Genomic DNA, 20,524 nt, shown 5'->3' on the forward strand with positions numbered 1-20,524 from the left:
AGCATTGTGGTATATGTTACGTTTAACGGCAATTTTAACCATTTTACATTTTTGGTACACATATATAATGTATGGAAAGATTTAAGAGTAAAATCTGATCGTTATAGCTGTATACTTATGTTTCACAGAAGAATTTGTATGTGCTTTAAAATCTTGAGAGAACTCGTTCACCATCAAGTCAGTGAAGCTGCGTAATCAACCGTAACTGCCATTTCTCATACTCGAAATTTACAAGTTCTTTGTCTGCGTCTACATCACTAAATCATCTGAATTTGATAATTTATCAAAACTAATTGCTGCCTACATCAATATCAGAGCATTTACCTAAGTTATTTAAGCTTTCATAGTTGTGATTCTAATCGTGAAAACTCGAGTAAGTACTGAACAAAATCCGCGGCCTCCATCTTGGAGAGTGGAGAATACAACCCAGTTACATTAAGAAGCAGATTTCGACCAGAGCATAAACATCAACCCATGTGATCTGATGTAATGGTAGTTCACACTAATCAATATAGCATCTAAATGGGGATTTTCCTCCAAAGGTGACGCTACGAAAACCCATTAAAAATGGCTGATGTCTACAGCAGGCATCAACAGGCGCTTCCATGAGAATGGTGTAAAAGCATTAAAAGGCACTTCTTTGCGAATCAGGTAGAGGTGTCCAAAAGCACTTCCATGCAAATGGAGTAGAGACGTCCAAAGGCACTTGCATGAGGTAAAGGGTTAAGACCTAAAATGTACTCAGCTATCATTCATGATAATGAAATTAACAAAAAGCAAAAGAGTTTAAAGATCCACTGTCAAAAAACAAAAGAATGCATACACTAGGGAAAGGTGTAACAAGACCATTTACCATCTTTGTGATGAAAAACAGCACATGGCTTTCTGGATTGCATGCGTCAGTGGATATATGGAAACAGAAAAATAACACAAATAAACCAAATAATATAAAAAGCAGGAAATTGCTATTAAGCATCAACAAAATATACTGCAACATAAAATGTAAAGGGTAAAAATATTACACTGAAATTTGGATATTTACTTGTATTAATTGTTATGATGAAACCCAAGGGAACATTATTTATAAGTTCTAATGTACACTGCAAACATAAGCTGTGATTGGATTAAAAATACCAACAAATGAATATGCTATGTATTACTATATGTCCTTGGTTAACAACGTCTCACACATTCTCTTAACTATTTCTGGTTTAACTCTCAGTCACCTGTGCCATCTGCTACACTGTTTATGTCTTTCAGACAAATCAATAACTCGGACAAATGAACAACTCTTGCAAGGGAATCATTCAAGGATGGGGCTAGGTCAAATACTTCTTTTTTAAGATTTAATATAAAGGCCAGGGTTTAGAAACAATATGCAGGTACCAAACTTTAACTGAGACCTTACAGACGTTTGATGATGCTGCTGTCAGACTGAAAGGGACTGGTATGCCGCACTGCCCAATCATATGGGTTAAACAAAGATGGACATATTAAACAAAATCAGAGGCAATAGTGTCTTTCTCCCTTGAGAATAAAACTGTATATGAACTTGAATAACAAAACACTTCGAACAAAGTCAGAATTATTTTCCCAAATATTTACCGATTCTAGAAAATTCTCCATCACAGTCTGTAAGATAACTTTGAACTCATTCGCATCATTTTACATCAATTTCAAATCTAAATAACTCCACTATTTCTGGCACTGTCACAGTCAAATATTTCCCTTCGTGCTCCAGTATTTACTGCATCTATCTAATCTAAAACTGATTTGGTGGCAAAGTGTAGAAGTACATCAGTTACTTCTGGAGTACAGGCACGCTCTCTATAGATGTAACTACGGGCAGGGTGGGAGAGTGTCTGTGTATTATGATTGGGTAAGTATTCACATTTCTTCTTCACATACATTACATAATCAAAATGCCTTAGGAAAATAGGTAAAAGGTGGAGGGAGGTAAATTCCATTACCCCAGAGATACCATCTCCGATCCCAGAAGATATGTGAGACAGCTTCTAGGTAACCAGACAGGAGGGGGAAAAAATTTCCCCCAAAAATCCAGCAGAAGTTGTGAAGCCACAACTTACGAAGCTGTCTATCAACCCGGTAGGGTGACCTGTTAAGCTGTGGATACAGGTCCAACCAAATCAATTTGGGCCCTATGGGATGGTAGATCTTGGAGATAAAAGTGACAGAATGTGGATTCTGATCTCCATTCCACATCCTGAATGAAGTCGGTTAGGGAATAGTTCCAATCGAATACTAGGCCGGCAACTGCTCTAACCTCCGGAGCTAAAATGCATAAATTCATTTGAGCTGGGGTTATTTCTCTGTGCTGAGGGAATAACCCATTTAATCCAGGATAAGATAGTCACTGTTAGGATATCTTCCTGTCCTGTCTTGAGAGGTAGAAAGAGGAATAATCTACCTGGATGCAAAGACTCTCTTTTACTAAGGTACCACTTCAAAGCCCAGAATGGGTCTTGCAGGTGGCCTTCAGTTGATGTATCCAGATTTGTTTCATGACAATAGTCTGGTTACCCTGTGAAGGGAGGTGGTTCTTGGTGATGAAGGAGGCTGCCATCATAAGTAAGACTGACCTGTCTTGTCAGACCTTCATGTAGTTCGAGCCTGCTGATATGGCATGTATTTTGCTACTTCTGCCTGCCATCGCTAGCGTCATAAGGAAGCATGAAAGGTGCACCAGAGAGGCACTTGAAATTGGGTCAAAATGTGTCTTGTTCAGCAAGGTTAATACACAAGATAGGGTCCTCTATGCAGATAGAGTTAACATTTTTGGCCGTGTATACTCAAAGTATGCAAGTAGGTCGAAAAGTCCTCCTTTTGTCCAATATCCTCTCTCCCATGATGATGAAAGGTGCATGTGCTAACCTTTTATCATACTCAGTGCTAACTTTCTCTCTTCAAAGAGCCAGCAGAGGCAGGTTATGTTCATTTATGCATCACTGGGTGAAAATGTGCCAGTTGCCTTTTTATGCGTTTCAGAGTGGATGGTCTTTAAAGAGTTTCTGATGCAAGATTAATTGATCCAGGACTTCTCCTTTCAGAGTGGTGTGATGAGGATGAGGCAACAGGCTGATTCCTTTGCTTTATGTATCATTTAGGAATCAGAGTGTTGGAGGGTAGGTATAAGCATTCAGGTTGTACCAATCCAATGATAGGGTGTAGACTGCAAATGCTCTTGGGTCTGGACCTGGAGAGAGAGAAATAGGTTGGGAGTTTGGCATTCCACCTAGTCAAAAACAAGTCCACCAATGGTCATTCCCATCGGGTACAGATCTGAGTGAAAACCGAGGGATGGAGAGACCATTCCGTCTGTATTAGTTGATTGTTCTGTGACAAAGTGTCGGCCAGAACAATGAGGCATATTTGGATATGGCAAACGTGTGGATTTGTTGTTGACAATACCACCTTAAAAAGTATCACACCAAAAGGTCTGGGGACTTGGTTCATCCTTGTCGTTTGAGATAAGTCTCTATTGTAGAGTTGTCAGACAGAATCAGGCCTAACGTGCCAGTTAAACATTCATGTCATCAGTGAAATGGCACCATGGCCTTCATCTCTAGAAGACTGACGTGCAGAAGGCCTTCATGGGGAGACCATGCACCACTGGCTTCCTGAACGGATAGTAGCAGGTGAGTTCCCCAGCCCTCCGCTCTGGCGTTGGTACAACTTTTAATCTTGGGCGGCGCTACTTGTAGAGATATAACTGCCATGAGGCAAGTTAGGTTGTTCCAAGGTTGCAGATGGTGCCTCATTTGGTCGCAGATGGTGAGAGGTTGGTCCAGTTAACAAACGTTGGGTCTCCACTGAGACAGAAGAAGTATTTGCAATGGGTGCAGAATAATGTATCCTAGGGTGAGGAGGTCCACTGCCGTATAAGCCCAGGAGGCGAGGACATTCTCATGCGGATAGGGTTCTTTGGAGCTTTGGTAAGAAAGTTTTCTAGCGATTTGTATCCTATGTGTGGCTGTTGGGTCCCATTCACGATTCACCGTATTGTCCCTGTAACTACGTTGTGGTGGGGGGAGGGAAGTTTGTCTCCTTGGTGCCTTCTTTGCTGACTTCTTCATCCTGGCAATTAAACAAAAGGTCGGAAGATAAAGGTTGCGCCCGCAGTATGGCCTTATGGTGATCCTTCAGGAAAATTGAGGTAGAGTGTTACAAGTCATGTTATGCCAATTGTAGATTGGTAGCTGCGGTTATGGCATTGGCCAGGGTGTGTTGGGCAACTCTATTTAAAACATGGGCCTTTCTTGAGATTGACTCCCATGCATGTCCTGTGGTATTCAAATTGGGAGGGGGTATACTATTTTCTGCCTATCGGAAGATAACCATGGAAATAAAGTCCAACAGCTACAATATTGTGCAGTAAGTGATGAATGTCATCAAAGGCCATCCATTCCATCCGTATGGAGCATAGTTTGGTTATCCCCAAAGCAGCAATATTGTGGTGCCGGGGTATATAAGTGAAAGGCTGGCATACGGCAAAGGTAGAACTGCCAATTTAAGTTATATGGAATGCGCTTTTGTGTGAAGACAAGTCTATTGATGCTGGGATCATGCAATTCATGGTGAAGACAGTTCAGAATGCCTGTAACTCTTGCAAACTGTGGAAGTTGCTTAAGTTAGGTTCCTCCTTCTTTGTCATGACATCAACAGTTACTTGAACTCTGGTCCAGTTAGGTGTTGGTGTGGGAGGAGGTGGACAGAACTCAGAGGTAAAAAGTGTAAAACTTCATTGATGGAGGCCCGGAAGGCTGAATCTTCATGTGACACCATATAGGCAAGAACTGACAACATCCTTTAAGAGAAAGCATCATTGTCCTTGGTGGCATGAGGTGAGGCTTAGAACTTCCATGATGCCTGGGACTTAGCAGGTGAAGAGTGACGAGATCAGCCACTCACAAAGCTCGTAGAATGTCCCAAATTAGAAACCATGACCGGAAGATGATTAAGGAGTAAAGAGTCTCTTCTCATGGCAGGGTGTAGAGAGATTTACAAAGCGATGTCTTTTGAAGAGTGAGGAACAAATTAAGGCATTGTGCTGAAAGAGAGTTTTGAGGTGGCATATGGGTTGGACTGATCCCTGGACATGTCGGTGTAAGTCTGATTCAACGTACTGGGGGTAGAGCTGTGTTTACGATAAAAGAAACCATGACCTGAAAACAGTTACTAAGCAAAGAGTCTCTTCTCATGGCAGAGTGTAGAGAGACTTTCGAAGCGATGTCTTTAAAGTGTGAGGAACTAATTAAGGCATTGTTCTGAAAGAGATTCTTCAGGTGGCATATGGGTTGGACTGATCCCTGGACATGTCGGTGTACGTCTGGTTCGACGTAGTGGGGGTAGAACTGTTCTTGATTGAGCCATTTAAATTGGTTACTGTTGACATTCATGATCCCTAGAATATAGCCTAGGCCAGTTGCAACAGAAATAGGCCATCCACTTGGGAGGAGCGTTGTCTGAATCATAATGTCGAGGCAAATTACGGGATGTTTGATCCATGTATCTGGTCCGTGTATCTACTGAGTGAGAGGAAAGAGATGGCCGTTTGATGAACTCTTTCTCTTGCTATTCTGAAATATAAATGGAAATGAAACCTGAGGAGGCAAGGCCGATAGGAGTTGGCAATAATGCTGGGTCTGGAGGTAGTGACTTGGGTGCTGGAATTGTTTCTGATCGTCTTGATTTCCAATGCTTCATGGCTAAAGGGTGAAGAGTCAAATTATCTCCCTTGTCCACCATAAAATCTTGCAGTGAGGAAAGATCAGCATGCAGCCTGATGATATTATCGTCTTTCACAACATGTTTTCATGTTTTGCCCATAGATTGAACCTGTTAATATAATGAGCAGAAAATATAAACATTGGAACCCTGCACATGTCAGCTTATACTCAATGTCTGTACAGAGCTAGAACTTAAAGCTGGCCCGGTAAATGATAATAGGCAGTCCAATAAGCACAGAAGTGTACAGTGAATATCATGGTAATACATATATGGCTATATGCATGCACCTCTTTTGTTTGGATACTGATAAAGCAATGAGCCGACCAAATGACAGTTACCTAGACAAAACAGTTGTGATAGCAGACGATTTAATGCCAATAATACGTGTGGGAGAGGTCAAGGATGGCATGGACAGGAAGAGTCACTGAAGCATGATGTCTTGACAAAAAGACAGCAGACAGAGGTAAAAAACTTAGCAGACATACCAACAAAGGTTATATATTTTAATGTATAATATAAAATACAAAAAAAGATAATCCTACCTTTAGAAAGGCTCCAAGACAGGCTATACAAGTAACTCATGGAAGCATGGTGTTACTGCATTAATGTATGCCTTGGTAAAGAACGGTTGTCTTTTGTTACCAGAAATGAAGAAGTTAAACAGCTATAACAAGGTGACAACTTGCATGCATACAAATTATTGCAACCCAAACCTATCCTGTGAAGATGTATTGGCCGCCTGTGCAGGTGACAAAGAACTCAAAAATATGCACAGATGACAAAGTGTTAGGAATTGAAAGAAACAACTTTATTGGTGTAAGGAAGAGAGAAAAGTTGGAAAAAGAGATGGAATTACTTTAGTTTGAGGTGAAAGGACTCATCCAGATGAAAATGGTATGCTTCCAAGCTGAAACTGGCTTGCAGGTTCTCTCTCTTGAGAGAGTGTGTTGTGTCGCACAAGTAGAAGTAGTAACGTACGTATTCCTACACTTTGCAACCAAGTCTTATACCTAAGGGGAGATCTCTCTGCCGCACTGCCTCATAGGTCGGCACACAACTTTCAGCTCTATTTAGCTAAAAGTAGTATCATGTGGGGGTGCAGGATTCGTCAGGTGGTAATAGTTTTCCTAAGGTATTATGATTGGATAACATATTTGAAGAAGAAATCAACTAATGGTTTGTGCCACTTTACCATATCATGCAGAATACAGGCAAAGACCAATACTGCCACGCAAAAATGGCACCTGGGACACAAACAAGGTAAACTGCACCACGTTATTATGGCACTCGGGAAATACAGGTGGTAAAGTAAAATGAGTTATTGTGGCAGCAGGGGTTAATGATGTTAAATCAAATGATCCTTAGTACAGTTATATTGAAGAAATAAAGTTAAATGGATATGCAATCAGGTGTGAAGACTCCTGTAAATGATTCAAAGCGCTGGAAGTCAAACTCATATTTCATGAGTATAAAGTTGCAAGCTAAGTCTCATTTTTAACATTTCATAATGCAGACACCAAAGATAAGATGGACATTTCAGGATAGGACCTCTTGTAACTGATGTTGGAATTTAAATTCATTGAACGTCTTTATAAAAATAAATATGCATACCAAATTTAGCTAACATGGGATGATCCTGGATAAAATGATGTTGCAGAGAGCCCAAAAATCAGAGGTGATAACCTTGTAAATAATGTAAGAAATCCAACAATCCATATTAATGTCATAAACAAAATTTAAGAAAATGGACAAGATAAATGGAAAACATTAATAGTATATGTTCATTCCATATTCATGTCATTGCATTCAAATCTAGGAGTATTTGATAAAACAGCAGTAATTTAACCTGTATTTGGGTTTTGCCCTCTTCATTACTTGAATTCTGTTGATCATCCTCTCTTTTCTCAAAGCGTACAAACAAGGGGATCAAAGGTGGAATAGCCATACATGCCAGTAGCTGAAAATGGAGTGTTAATTAGTCTAATGTCTCCTTAAAAAATTAATTGATTGTAATATATGCAATGAGACTGTAACAACAGAACCATTACAATAAGGAGAAATATTTATTCTCAGAGCTATTACAGCAATCCTTTGGATGCATATAATATCAAAATGAAAAAGAATATGCAGAGTAGGGAATGTAACTATGACTTTCAGATGACCTTGACCTTGTTAAAGGATTAGAATGATGGTACTGGTAGATGAATTTAAATTAGCAGCACCTGAAAATTGTAAATTCGAAATGATGCTTAATTTATTGGAATTACTAATATGCGCATCATGCTTCTATTTGCAAAGAATTGTCAGTAGGTACAATCCTATCTAGTAAAATCTTACCATCTAGAAGTTTGGTAACAATTATCCTGGTTAATGCAGTCGATGTGCAGAGAGGGTATTTATAAAAAAAATGAAACTTTATTTCACAAGCTAAATACAGCACAGAAGATTAAGTTTGTATAAACAAGCAAAAGGTGTATTTATATTAATCAAGATATCCTACAATTTTATCAAAGAATGGTCCATTCCAGAGCAAAGTAAAGTGGAAGACATCTTGGAGTCATATCAACTAAAAATATTGTCAGAAGATGGATTTAGTCAAATTTTATTCACTGTATGGTGTGGAACCACTGGATGTGGAGTTAGTATCGATCTCTGCCTTCAGCTGAGTGTCATTCCACTGATGATCAGGACAATGGACAGATTTCATATCCATAATCAGACGAGAAGAATCTTAACAAATGTGCCAAGTGAACCTGAATAGAATGCATTCATCAAATGAATTAACGTTACAAAATATAAGGCCATATGGATTGAATTTGGAGGGAGCAAAACTCCTGACTGACAACAAGAGCAAGATGTCAATGGAGGGTTTGAAGCCATGTAAATCCGTTTTGACCAAACAACAATAGAGCTGTTCCACATGTCTGGACTGAGTATATTGCATGGCCTTCCAATGAGACCACTGAACTCAACTATAGAATTATGTTTACTTCCAGATTTAACTGTTAGAAGAAAAGAAGCATGTTGCAATTTTTACTCTATAAAAGAAAATGGCTTTACATGTTTCATTCTTTATCAGTCATAAGGATTTACCAAGGCAGGTACTGAGTGAATACAACATAATCTGTTAATCTACATCTGGGTTATACATAGCGCATAAGGCCTGATGATCTTAACAGTTGGGGGCACCAAGAGATTGCAGGTTTAACGTAGACAATAACTGTGCAGTATTTCAGGTATTTCAATGATGGTTGAAACATTGTTCAATGTTATTTTCAATGCCGTTTTTAAGAATCAAACATTGCTGTGTATTGATAACTTAAGGTGTGCAAAGGAAATGCATTCATGAATTCATTTGGCTGAATCTTATGTGGCTAGATCTTATGTGAAATTTTGCTTACAATCATATTGCCATTTTTCTGCTTCAATCCACCCATCCAGATTTTGTCGAACAGATCAAGGCAAAATTGTTGGGAAATAAATCCTCTGTCATGTGCATTCACAGCAATCTCTATGCATGTTGCATTACCCCACTGTTTCATCCGGTGAATTAGCAGATCCTGTGTTGTCTTATTATCAGCTTCATAACACTCTTCTGCAACTTGAATGGCCAAAGTCATAAACTCACTGTAAAATGTAAAAGAACAAGCTGAAACAGTGAAAGTGTGGTGTCGTCCCATTGTGGTAACATCTCCAAATGTATAATGTGATTGAAATGTGTGATCTTTATGATAGGGTTGAAGAGTCTACGAAAAGTTACCAAACTTCATGGCTGTGGTACAAAGAATATAATAATAAAGGATCAGAAAAGGAAAATCAAAATCACAACCTGCTAATAACATTAAAAAAGAACTTGATCATATATCATATGTCATCCAAGGTAATTCTAGTGATGATATGTAAGTTTACAAATGTTGCATCCATTAGATAATACTCAATCTTCAGCTAATCCATAGGCTGAGTTTCTACTCACACACACACACACACACACAAAAAAAAAATATATATATATATATATATATATATATATATATATATATATATATATATATATATATATAAAGAACATACATATGTAAATATCTTTAACTGGCAATCTGTAACTTAAGTTCTAATTATATCAACTTCAAGTGAACCCAGACACCTGACCATCAAAAGATGACATATGACACAGCAATTAGGACACTGATTGTAATTTGCAAATATTATATGCATAAAATCTGTTAACTGTAAGGTTGCAACTAAACTTCCAAGATTGCAATAAACACAGAGTAAGACATAGACACATAAGAAGTATTTCACCAGACCAAGTCCATCAGAGATGCTGCAGTCTAAACTTAAATTAATAATATTTAACTTTAGATCTAGCAGATGCTGAGTGTAGATAAACCCCACCAAAGAACAGAGGCAGCTCTCTTGCAACCCTGGCAACCGACAGTTGATATTTAGCCAACCAGTGTCTTGTTCATGTACTGATCTTAAGTGGGATTTATAAACTTAGATCACATTAATTGAAACAGTTTAGCTCTATTAATATTGTACCAATTGACCTCAATTTAAATTTAAAGTTTGGCTCAGTCTGAGCAGCTAAAACCAATTGCAAGCAAAATAAATGCCAAACTTAAAAAGCCACCAAAAAGAGATTTAGGACTCTTGGCACACAAATCACCTTAGAAGCTTTGTTGAAATAATAAAAAAAAAAACATCGAACGTTTCAGAAGGATTGTTGTTGTTATTTCATGGTGGAGGAAGAACCTGAGAAAACCCCTGAAAGAACCACCGACGCACGAGAAGCTAATAGCAAGCTTTCTCACATACCCACATTGGCAGAATCTGAGACTCGAACCCACGCAGGCAGAGGTGAGATGGCAGTGATCCGTAACCAAGAGCATTTAAGACCACTCGGGTACTCCGGGCCCCATTTCAGGAGGAATTGATACAGTTTATTGCAACTGGTGCACATGTTTGGAAGTCAGTTGAGGGAAAATATGATCAAAGCATCTCCCCCTACTCTAATGAAAACAATAGGATGAACATATTAATTGGAAAAAACTTATCGCAATCCCACATATTCTCCCTACAATCTAAGATAATATATGGTGTATGTATTATATATTCTTTAAAATAAATTCTCATGACAGTTTAGGACAAAATGACCACAACAATCATCACTTGTTCTCTGACCTTACAAACGTTGATCATTGCCCTATTCTTGAAGGTCACTTTTCTTAGGACTGTGCAAATGTATGTAGCGAAAAAATAGGTTTCAAACCTTTTATAAGATTTCTAGAGTTTAGATAAAAGTCTGATGTCCTTTTCGGGTTACATATATATGGTACAGAAGAACTGTTTACATTTTGTCCTTATTTAATAAAACTAAGGATTATGTGAACCCTTTATAAAGTGTTTGTTAGGAAGGTTTACACGTAAAACCCCGAAGTAACTCACTGAATATGAGCATATTCAATGGTCCATAGTAGCTGTATGGCGAATATAAATTCCCTGTTAATACCTGTTATAAGTGAAGCTTCATTGGGTTTTTCAGTTTTCAAGAGGGAATCAAATGTTACTAATTCCAATTCTTCAAAATATTTTATTATGATTATCTATGGGCCTTATGCCTCCCATAGGTGATGATTAAGGTTAGGCAGAAAATGACTTGGTGTATCAGTTTTCCCCTGCCGTATTATGCCAATAGCCCTGAAAAGTCATTATCTGCACAAGACACTCTTTGTCAGTGATGCTGAAATGAACAATGACTGATTTTGTAGATGATGTAAGGAAACTGATTTTAGTTCACAGCTGACAGTCTAACTTGACAACAAGATGTATGCCAGATATGTTCTGGAAATCAGAAACCATATAGTGAAAATAATTTATTCCCCTGGGATGACAAAAACAAGCCAATGGAATATTTTTGAAGACTGTGGAAGGCATACTGAAGAAATAATGGTGAAAGCAGGACATAACCATGTTGGACAAAATACCACACTAAAGAGTGTGTATTGTCATGAACATGGGGGCGGGGCATATCATGGTTGAAAAATAGTACGTATATGTATTTCACTTCTCAAAGTGTTTTTTTATATACTTCTTTTGACAATATATATCCGATGAAATCAATCTTGTCAATATATGCATGAAACTGTCTTGTCCAACGCAGCTGTTAAGTGCATGTAATATAAAGAACACTTTTTACCGTATTCAGTGCAATAACAGTATTGACCTGTGTCATGTAGTGGCCTGGGTAGCAAATAAGGATCGCACTAGGGAGCAACATAATTCTGCCATCTTTGATTTAATCTCTCTGCTTGACATGTCTGAGAGAATATCATCAGTCACATCTCCCTTTGAGGTTGCTGTTCCAATAATACCATGCATACATAAAGAAGCTCATTCAGTAATTCCTCGAGTCATGTGTGTATGTTTTAGGTAAAACATGCTATGGCAATGCCAACTGCAAATGATCAATAATCCCTGTTATTTACCTTAAAAACCAACATCTATAAGGTAATAATCTCATTTTGGGTAGTTTTATTGCATCCAAACTTGAATCTGTTGCCAGTACAGATGATAAACATCAATGTCAGTGCCAATTTCATTGTTAACAGAAAATTTAACAACATTTCACCTTAAAGGTCCATAACAATGATTGTCAGGATTTTCTTCCCTCATGACACTAATTTTGAATACACCAGAAATTAAAGGATTAGGAACATCTCTTATAATAATGTACTTATCTGGGATAGTAAACATTTTGCCTTTGCTCAGCTGTGATGAGACAAAACGTTTGCCCTAAGACTTCACACGTTTTGCACCTGGCATTCTGTTGACAATGCGTCTCCCTCATGCACAACTAAGGGGACACATGATTTCAAAGGGACAAAGAAAAATATTGTGAGAAACCTGTATTTTTGTAACAAGAAGCTGAGTGCACTTGTATTTTTGAAGCATGCAGATCTTTACTTAAGTTTAGGTTTCTGCCTTTCTCTACTCTCCACAGCCTTAGAGCAAGTAAGTCATCAACCTAAACTCTATAACAATTTAGACATCAAAAACGCATCAAACTACTGATAATCTATTGTGTTTCGCTGTATTGTGCCATTTTGTGTACTAGATCCATATTCACATGTACCCATAACTGTTTGGAGAGGAAAGACAAAAACAAGCTGCAAACTTTAGCAGATTTTGTTCTTTTGAAGCATGATTGTCTGCAAGCATTCTTCATGGGATTGGGTAACTGTACTTTCTGAAGTGCCAATCACTGACTGATATTTACATTACCATAGTGATTATGAATCATGTGAATTATTTATCATTGCCATGTGACCATAAATTATCCTTTGAAACAAGTGAAATGTCTTTGATAATGCTTCCTCTGCTGATGAGAGGGAGAGGGACTCTGTATGAAATCTCATTTCACTGCTTTCCTCAAGCACTGTAGCAAATTACTTTACTTGCAGTGTCAAACTGAGTTTTCTGACATAATCTAGTAGTTATTTATATGTCGTGATATAAATATTCCCCATATATTGGTTCAATATTACTTCATGTACAGTATGTCTTGTACTTGACTGATGGTAGCTTAGACCAAGATCATCTCATGTAACTGCATCCATGCTGACGCACACAAGGATTTAAAATTTTCAAACTGAATCTATACAAACTTTATCTATTATGTTACCTGGCTTGTTTGTTTTAAGCCAAATAAATTTTATTTCCATTTTTCTCTGGTATTAACAGGGCTTTGATTACCCCAGATTCAGGAGTAGCTCCTCTAACCAGAATGTAATGTATGATTAATGATTCCTCACATATAACATTTTCCCTTGATTCACTTGTATTAAAGCAGTGAGAGGGCCTTGAGTGTTTAGGTGGTTTCATCACCAGTATTATAGTCATCTACCCCACCACATTGTTCAGGCGATGTTTACATTACTGCATAAGAAGTCTGAGCAAGTGCTCAAAGTAACTTGAATTATTCATGAATTGCACACATCCCTCTAAGTTAGTATTTAGAGATAATCTGGCTATTTGTTTCTGCAGCTATGCTGATAAATTTGATTCTCCAAAAAATGTTATGGTACCAGATTTTTATCAACTATGATATCCCCTCAAAACAATATTTATATAGGGAAACTACGCTTGCATCAGCTGATTAAAATAATTTCTAAAATGGATAATATCATTTATAGGCCAGTTCTATAACAATTCATATTCATTCATGCTGATGTGACCACTGATATTTGATGTAGGATATGGAATTCGGTATGTAAAGTATACATTTATTAATTTACATGTACTTTAATAATGGATGTGCACCAAAAGAGATTTTGTGATTTCATTTTCCATACTATAAATGGGTACCCAAGAGTTGGACAGGGTCAGAATTAGGAAACCTCCGAGAAACTAACTTTTTCTAGTAAAATATGTTTCTCTGCCAATACTTTCGTAATCATAATCCCTTATGAGAACAACTACTACCTTCCAAATCCAACCCTCCCAGATAAAACTTTTAGCTAAAAAGGGCTGAAAGTAATCTGCCTACCTAGGTGGTGGGTGGGCAGAGTGATCTCATATTGATATTGGATTGTCGGCAAAACCACTGCAGCCAAGGCACGCTCTCTATATGGATACAAATGCTCGGAGGCTTAAAGGGTGTATGTGTATTATGATTTGGTACGTATTTTTGAAGAAACATGTTACTAAAAAAATCAGTTTCTTCTTTAAATTTGTTACCCAATCATAATACCTTAGGAGAATAGGTAGAGGGTAAAGGGAGGTACATCCCCGTATTCTGGTGATGCCATCTCCAGTCTGCAAAGGTATGTGAAACAGATTCTGGGTAGCCCGACTGATAAAGACCACATTTGTTAAAAAGTGGCTTCAAAAATGAAATATTTTCCCTCCTACAAATCCAATGAAATCATGAAGCCACATCTTATGAAGCTGTCGAAGGACCTGGAAAGGCAGCCTGTTGCGATATGGCTAAAGATCCCAAACAGATCGAGTTAAGCCCTTTGAGATCTGTGAGGTAAAACAATGTGGACTCAGATCTCCATTCCACTGTGTGGATAATGTTAGAGAATAGTTCCAGTCAAAAGCAATTCTTCTGGCAAACACTCTAACTTTTAGAATCAAGTTAAAAATTGGGGAAGTGGACTCAGATCACCATCCAACGGCATAGATAATATTAGGTAGAGAACAGTTCTAGTCAAAGGCAATACTCCTGGCAACTTCTCTTACCTTGTGAGCTGAATTGCATAACAATTCGTCTGGGTTGGAGTTAGAGCAAATAACCCACTTAATCCATGACAAACAGGTCTTTGCAGTCCTGACCCTGTTTGAGAGGTAAAAACAGGCACAATCGATCCTGATGCAATCGCTGAAAAATTTGAAGATACCACTTCAAGGCTCGTACTGGATCCTGTACGTGACCCTGAGTGATGTGATGTGTGATGTGATTTTTACTTTTAACGTAGCTTTAACAATTTTTCAGTCATATCACTACGATGTCTGCAATGTGGCAGTTTATAGTGATGTCTAGCACTGGGGCATCATACCGCAGACATGTAGCATTATGTCCCACCCAGTCACATTATCCTGACACCAGGCCGACCAGTCCTAACACTAACCTCTTAATGCTGAACGCCAAGCGAGGCAGCTGTTAGTACCATTTTTTAAGTCTCTGGTATGACTCGGCCGGGGATCGAACCCACGACCTCCCGCATCCGTGACCCTGAGTGGAAGTATCAAGCGTAGACCATGATTTCAGTACAAAGGTCAGGTTACCCATGGATGGAAGCCTGTTCTTGTCATAAGTGAAAATAATCCATCTTGTCGGGACTGCATGTAATTCGGGTCCACTCATAGGACATGCACTTTGCAATTTCTGCCTGTCACTGCTAATGTGATAAAGAAGCAGGCCTTGTATGAATGGTGAGCCAAAGGTGCCCTTAAAAGAGGATTGAAAGGTGTTTTGTTCAACCCATTTAGTATGCATGATATGTTCCACTTTGGGCACAGAGGCAACGTTTCTTTTTAGCCGTGTATAATCAGAGTTGGAGTAGAGTTAGGGTAAGTGTTTGGTTTGTCCGACATATTATTTTTCGAGATGATGAAAGGTTGCAGTGATTGCGGAGAGGTAACCTTTGATTATGTCTGATGCTAACTTTTTCTTGTCAAAGAGCCAGAAAATGAAGTTAGTTATTTCAGGTATAGATGCCAGAAGTAACAGGATGTATTCATGTGTACATCACTGTGCAAACTTTTTCCATTTGCCATCGAGTGCTTACAGAGTGGAGAGTCTGCTTGCGGTTCTCTCCATAAGTGGTTAAGGGAACTATTTATTTCTCAGGGTCAGTTTAATGTAACCCAGATGTGTCAGTCCAGTAGCTCTGGGTTTCGTGTGAAACAAATGTCATTGTGGTTGTTTGATGTGGTCATTTCTATATTTCCATGTATTTTCTGGTGTAATATTGAGATCATTGATCCCTGATTTATCCCATCTGAGTGGCACAATAAGGTTGAGTAGACACTTCAATTATCTTGCTTTGGGAGGATAGGCATACAAATCTAGTCTAATCTATGTATAGTGCATCGACTGCCCAGGCACTTGGATTTAGAACTGGTGAGACAAAGATTGGAAGCTTTGTATTCCACCTTGTGGCATAAAAGGTCCACCAATGGACGGTCCCATCAATTGCATATCTGAATGTAAACAAGAGATGAAGAAACCATTCTGTCTGTATCAGCTGGCTTGTTTATAAGACAAAGAATTTGCTATAGCGTGTAGACCCTAAGGAATATGATAGACTTGGATGTGGATTTCTTGCTGACAACACCACTTTAGAAAGTCCCACACCAGTATACAAAGATCTGGGGACATGGTTTGTTCTTGCTGGTTGAGACAAGTCATCATCCTAGAGCTGATGAATATAATGAGGGCTCCCTTTCTAGTTTCAAGTTCCTGCATCAGTGAGAGACTTTCAAATTATCCTTCATATCATGGATATTGATTTGCAGATAACAGTCCAGGGAGACCACACTACACTAGCTTCCCCAAAAAGCAGTAGTACGTGTGCAGTCTGCAGATGGCACCCTAGGATGATGAAGTCTGCTTTTGCATTGAGAAAACCTAAAATAATGAATTTCCATGTGGACAGATATGCCCTCAAATGCAACCATGTCACCATGGTCCTGATTACAATGTCGTTCCTGAGGAAGACGTACTCTCTTTACCTGTGTGATGAGTTCCATACCTAAGTGAACAAATTGTAAAGATGGAGCTAGGTTGTATTTGCCCTTGTTGACGAGGAAACCCAAGTTGTAAGCAGTTGACAAGGGATATCATATATTGTTCTAATCTATAACTCACTGTGCATCTCGTTCCACCAACTGATAATTCGCAGATGTTGTGATGGCACTGACTAATATGTGTTGAGCAGCTCGGTTAAAGACCCAGAATTTCTGAAGACTGATGCCCATGTATTTACATGTATTGTGGAGTCTAGCTGAGCTCTGTTCCACCTGCTGAAAGATATTCATCAATACCAAGTCCAACATAGAGCCCATGGCTACCATATTGGCAACCAATGGATGAGTGTCACTAAAAGATGTTCGATATATACAAATAGAGTATGGTTTAGTCATCCCCAAACCTGTGATGTCCCTGTAAACTGTTGGGGTTTTTGAAGGCTGGTGTATGGCAATAGTGGAAACACTGACAAAAAGTTGATGGAAAACAATTTGTGAGAAAAAGAAATGGTGGAAACTGATGTAAGCTGTTCAAAATATTTGTGATTATTTCAGACTGCAGAATTATTGAAGTTGGATCCTTTTTTTGAGGTGATAAGATCAACAGATGCTGGAGCTCTCATCCTATTTGATAAAATATAAAGAAAAGGGCAGAAATCCAGAGGTAAAAGGCAGACAAATTCATCAACGGCAGCTCTGAAGGCTTGTCTTCACATAATATAGTGAGATCAGGAAGTGAAGAAAGAGCCTGAGAGCTAGCATTATCATCTCTACTTGCATGAAATGAGGCTGCTGTCTTTTTCATTACCTGGGATGGAGCTGGTGAAGAATGTTGAGGTCTGCCGTTATCAAAACTCATGGAGTGTGCTGAGGTAGAAATGTTGATTTCCAATTGGTCACAGATTAATTAGTCCCTTTTTTGACCAAGGGTTGAGAGAAATGAGAAGTAACATCTGTTGGAGGTCAAGGTACTAAGCTACTATAAACCTGTTTTAGCTCTGCATCTGTCTCTTATTACTGAACAGAACGTCAGTGCAGTACTATGCCTTATAGTGTAAACTGGACATTAGCAAAAAGGCGTACCAAATTTAATCATGAACTACCAGTGAGAGGTTCAACGATGATTTGTAAAGGTATATGGAATGAACTGTGGCATTCGTACAGAAAATGTATTAGCAAAGAAAACTCACCCGGATGTAGCCACTCCTGGAGTTATTTATATATTATGAGTTTTCTATAGATCTCAGTGGCTTGCACAATAACATAATAATTGTACAGCCTGAATTTATATACGAAGTTGTATATGCTACCCTTGCAAGTACCCAAGTATAATTAAATGCGTAAAGATGACAAAAGTGTGGCTAAAATTATAAAGGTAGAACTTTGTTGAGGTAGAGAGACAAGTTGGAATTATACATGGCGTATACTTTCTTTGTGAAGTGAAAACACCTCCAACTTGTATATGTGTTGATGTGTAGGTCCTGGAGTTAGTGAGGCCTATCATGCTGAGAGTGCTTCTCATCACAAGTGGACGTAGTAACTGAGATACTCATGGGTTTGGTGCCAATCCCTGTATCAAAGGGAGATCACTGTGCCAACTGTCACCTAGGTGGGCTGATAACTTTTAGCTCTTTTTAGCTCAACCGGTGCAATGGGAAAATCTTGAATGCTTTACATATCTTTGCTCTAATTAAGTTCTTTATATATTTCCTTCACTTCATTACTTTACACATGGATTCAGATGCATTAAAAATATCGATACTTAATTTAGACACTACCTTTGATAAAACAATGAAGAAAATCATTTTATTTATAGAGAGAGAGAATTGTTAGCACAAGTGACCCTTCAGATAACTTTGTCACTGTGCATAATAGAGAATAATCTAAATGAAAACACACATTATGTTCCATTTAGACTTTAATATTAGATTAATTGCTCAGTTAGTATAGTGATAATTACAAGTGATATGAGAGCTGGACCTGTATAGTAAATATCTTTCTTCATGTCTTGCAACCTGCCAGGTTTGGTCAATCTGGCTCTAGTGTGGCTTACTGCATAATTCAAGTTAACTTAACCAAAAGATGGTATGATGTTGAGAGCCATTTTCTGTCCTAGCTTACAAATGTGTGAGCCAAACACAAGGATTCTGGTATCATGGTATGATGTGTAGATGAATTTACAATATCTGTGATAACACCATTATTCCATGAATTAGTCACACTTCATAAGGCCTTCGGATTAGTAATCCTTTTCTCAAGAAGGTTGATTGAGAAACCAAATACAAGACATTTATTAACAGTTTTCGCAATGCACAATAGTTTGCTGAGTTATCTGATAAGCCCATCTGCCACCAAAAGTAATCAATTGAATGAAATGTATAAGTTTAATGTTATATATCTGAAAATATATGTTTCTGGGACAATTTGTAATCTTCTAATGTAAATGTTATAACGAACCTTACCTGCCATTTTTTTCAATTTCTGCACGTATCTTTTGCTTTTCAATTTTGCGTGACATGGCAGAGTACAAAGCATGTGCAACTAGGGCAGCAGCTATTTTATCCTGAAAATATATGAAGTTATAAATCCGATGTTTTTTTTAAAACTGCAATTTTTTCAGATGGCGCATGAAAGATAGTGGGCTCTAACTTAACTCATTTAGCCTTACTGCCAGGAGAGCTATATTATATACAAAAAATGACAGGATAGATTTCACTGGTCAACAGTGAAATCATTACTGACTTGAAAAGGCCCTAATCTGTAGTATTTTGGTGTGCCGAACACGAATATAACCGTGAAAAATTTGTATTGGCTCTCGTTTTGAAGATATTCATATACCTCATTTTCTATGTTTCACTGTGTAAATTTCTCCAGTAGGACTGCAGCAACATCCGGAATAATGATGTAACATTGCATAATACCATCATGCTCACATCATCCACAGTTGATTGCATCATTTTCTGATGCAATGCAATACTAATGCCATGCGGCTGCTGAAGTAAGTTGACGTCAGCAGTGTACTATACATGTGTAGGCCTATTATACTAATGCCAGGCGGCTGCTGAAGCTGACGTAAGCAGTGTACTATATAAAGCCCAATCAGATAGGTTCAGCATTTAAAATATTTTAGACGTTGTGCGAGACAGTTCAAGCTACTGTTACATAAAACTTATTATTTTATCCATTTACGTACAATAAAGAACAGTAATGCCTCGAAAGTGTGTTAATACCGCGGACAATTTTTGCTATATTTGTGGGGAAGTGACATTTGCCAACCAGAAGAAAAGTATCAATTCTCAAGTGAAGAAGGCATATCATCTTTACTTCGGATGCAAGGTTGGTGACCAAGACAAGCCTTGGGCTCCGCATATATGCTGTGCTACATGTACAACACAGCTTTCACAGTGGTTGAATTGCAAAAGGTCATCAATGCCGTTTGCAGTCCCAATGGTGTGGAGAGAGCCAAGCAACCACCTAAATGACTGTTACTTCTGCTTGGTTCCTCCTCTTTCCGGCGGAA

General features: G+C 38.3%; 1 protein-coding gene across 1 annotated transcript in view; it reads right to left on the reverse strand.

The window, feature by feature from the left end:
* The window catches only part of LOC149770815 (transient receptor potential cation channel subfamily M member-like 2), a gene marked incomplete at its 3' end in the record, with an annotated part of 128,969 nt that overhangs the window by 43,729 nt on the left and 64,716 nt on the right, over window positions 1-20,524 (reverse strand). The window contains exons 14-17 of the mRNA XM_089949083.1: window positions 19,467-19,567; window positions 9,150-9,375; window positions 7,595-7,705; window positions 854-885 (exon numbers count right to left, since the gene is read on the reverse strand). Coding sequence (XP_089805209.1) covers window positions 854-885; window positions 7,595-7,705; window positions 9,150-9,375; window positions 19,467-19,567 — 470 coding nt within the window. The remainder of the gene's footprint in view (window positions 1-853; window positions 886-7,594; window positions 7,706-9,149; window positions 9,376-19,466; window positions 19,568-20,524) is intronic.

This window comes from Sinohyriopsis cumingii, unplaced genomic scaffold (assembly GCF_028554795.1).
Source record: "Sinohyriopsis cumingii isolate HCF-2022 unplaced genomic scaffold, ASM2855479v2 utg002282l, whole genome shotgun sequence".
NCBI lineage: Eukaryota > Metazoa > Mollusca > Bivalvia > Unionida > Unionidae > Sinohyriopsis > Sinohyriopsis cumingii.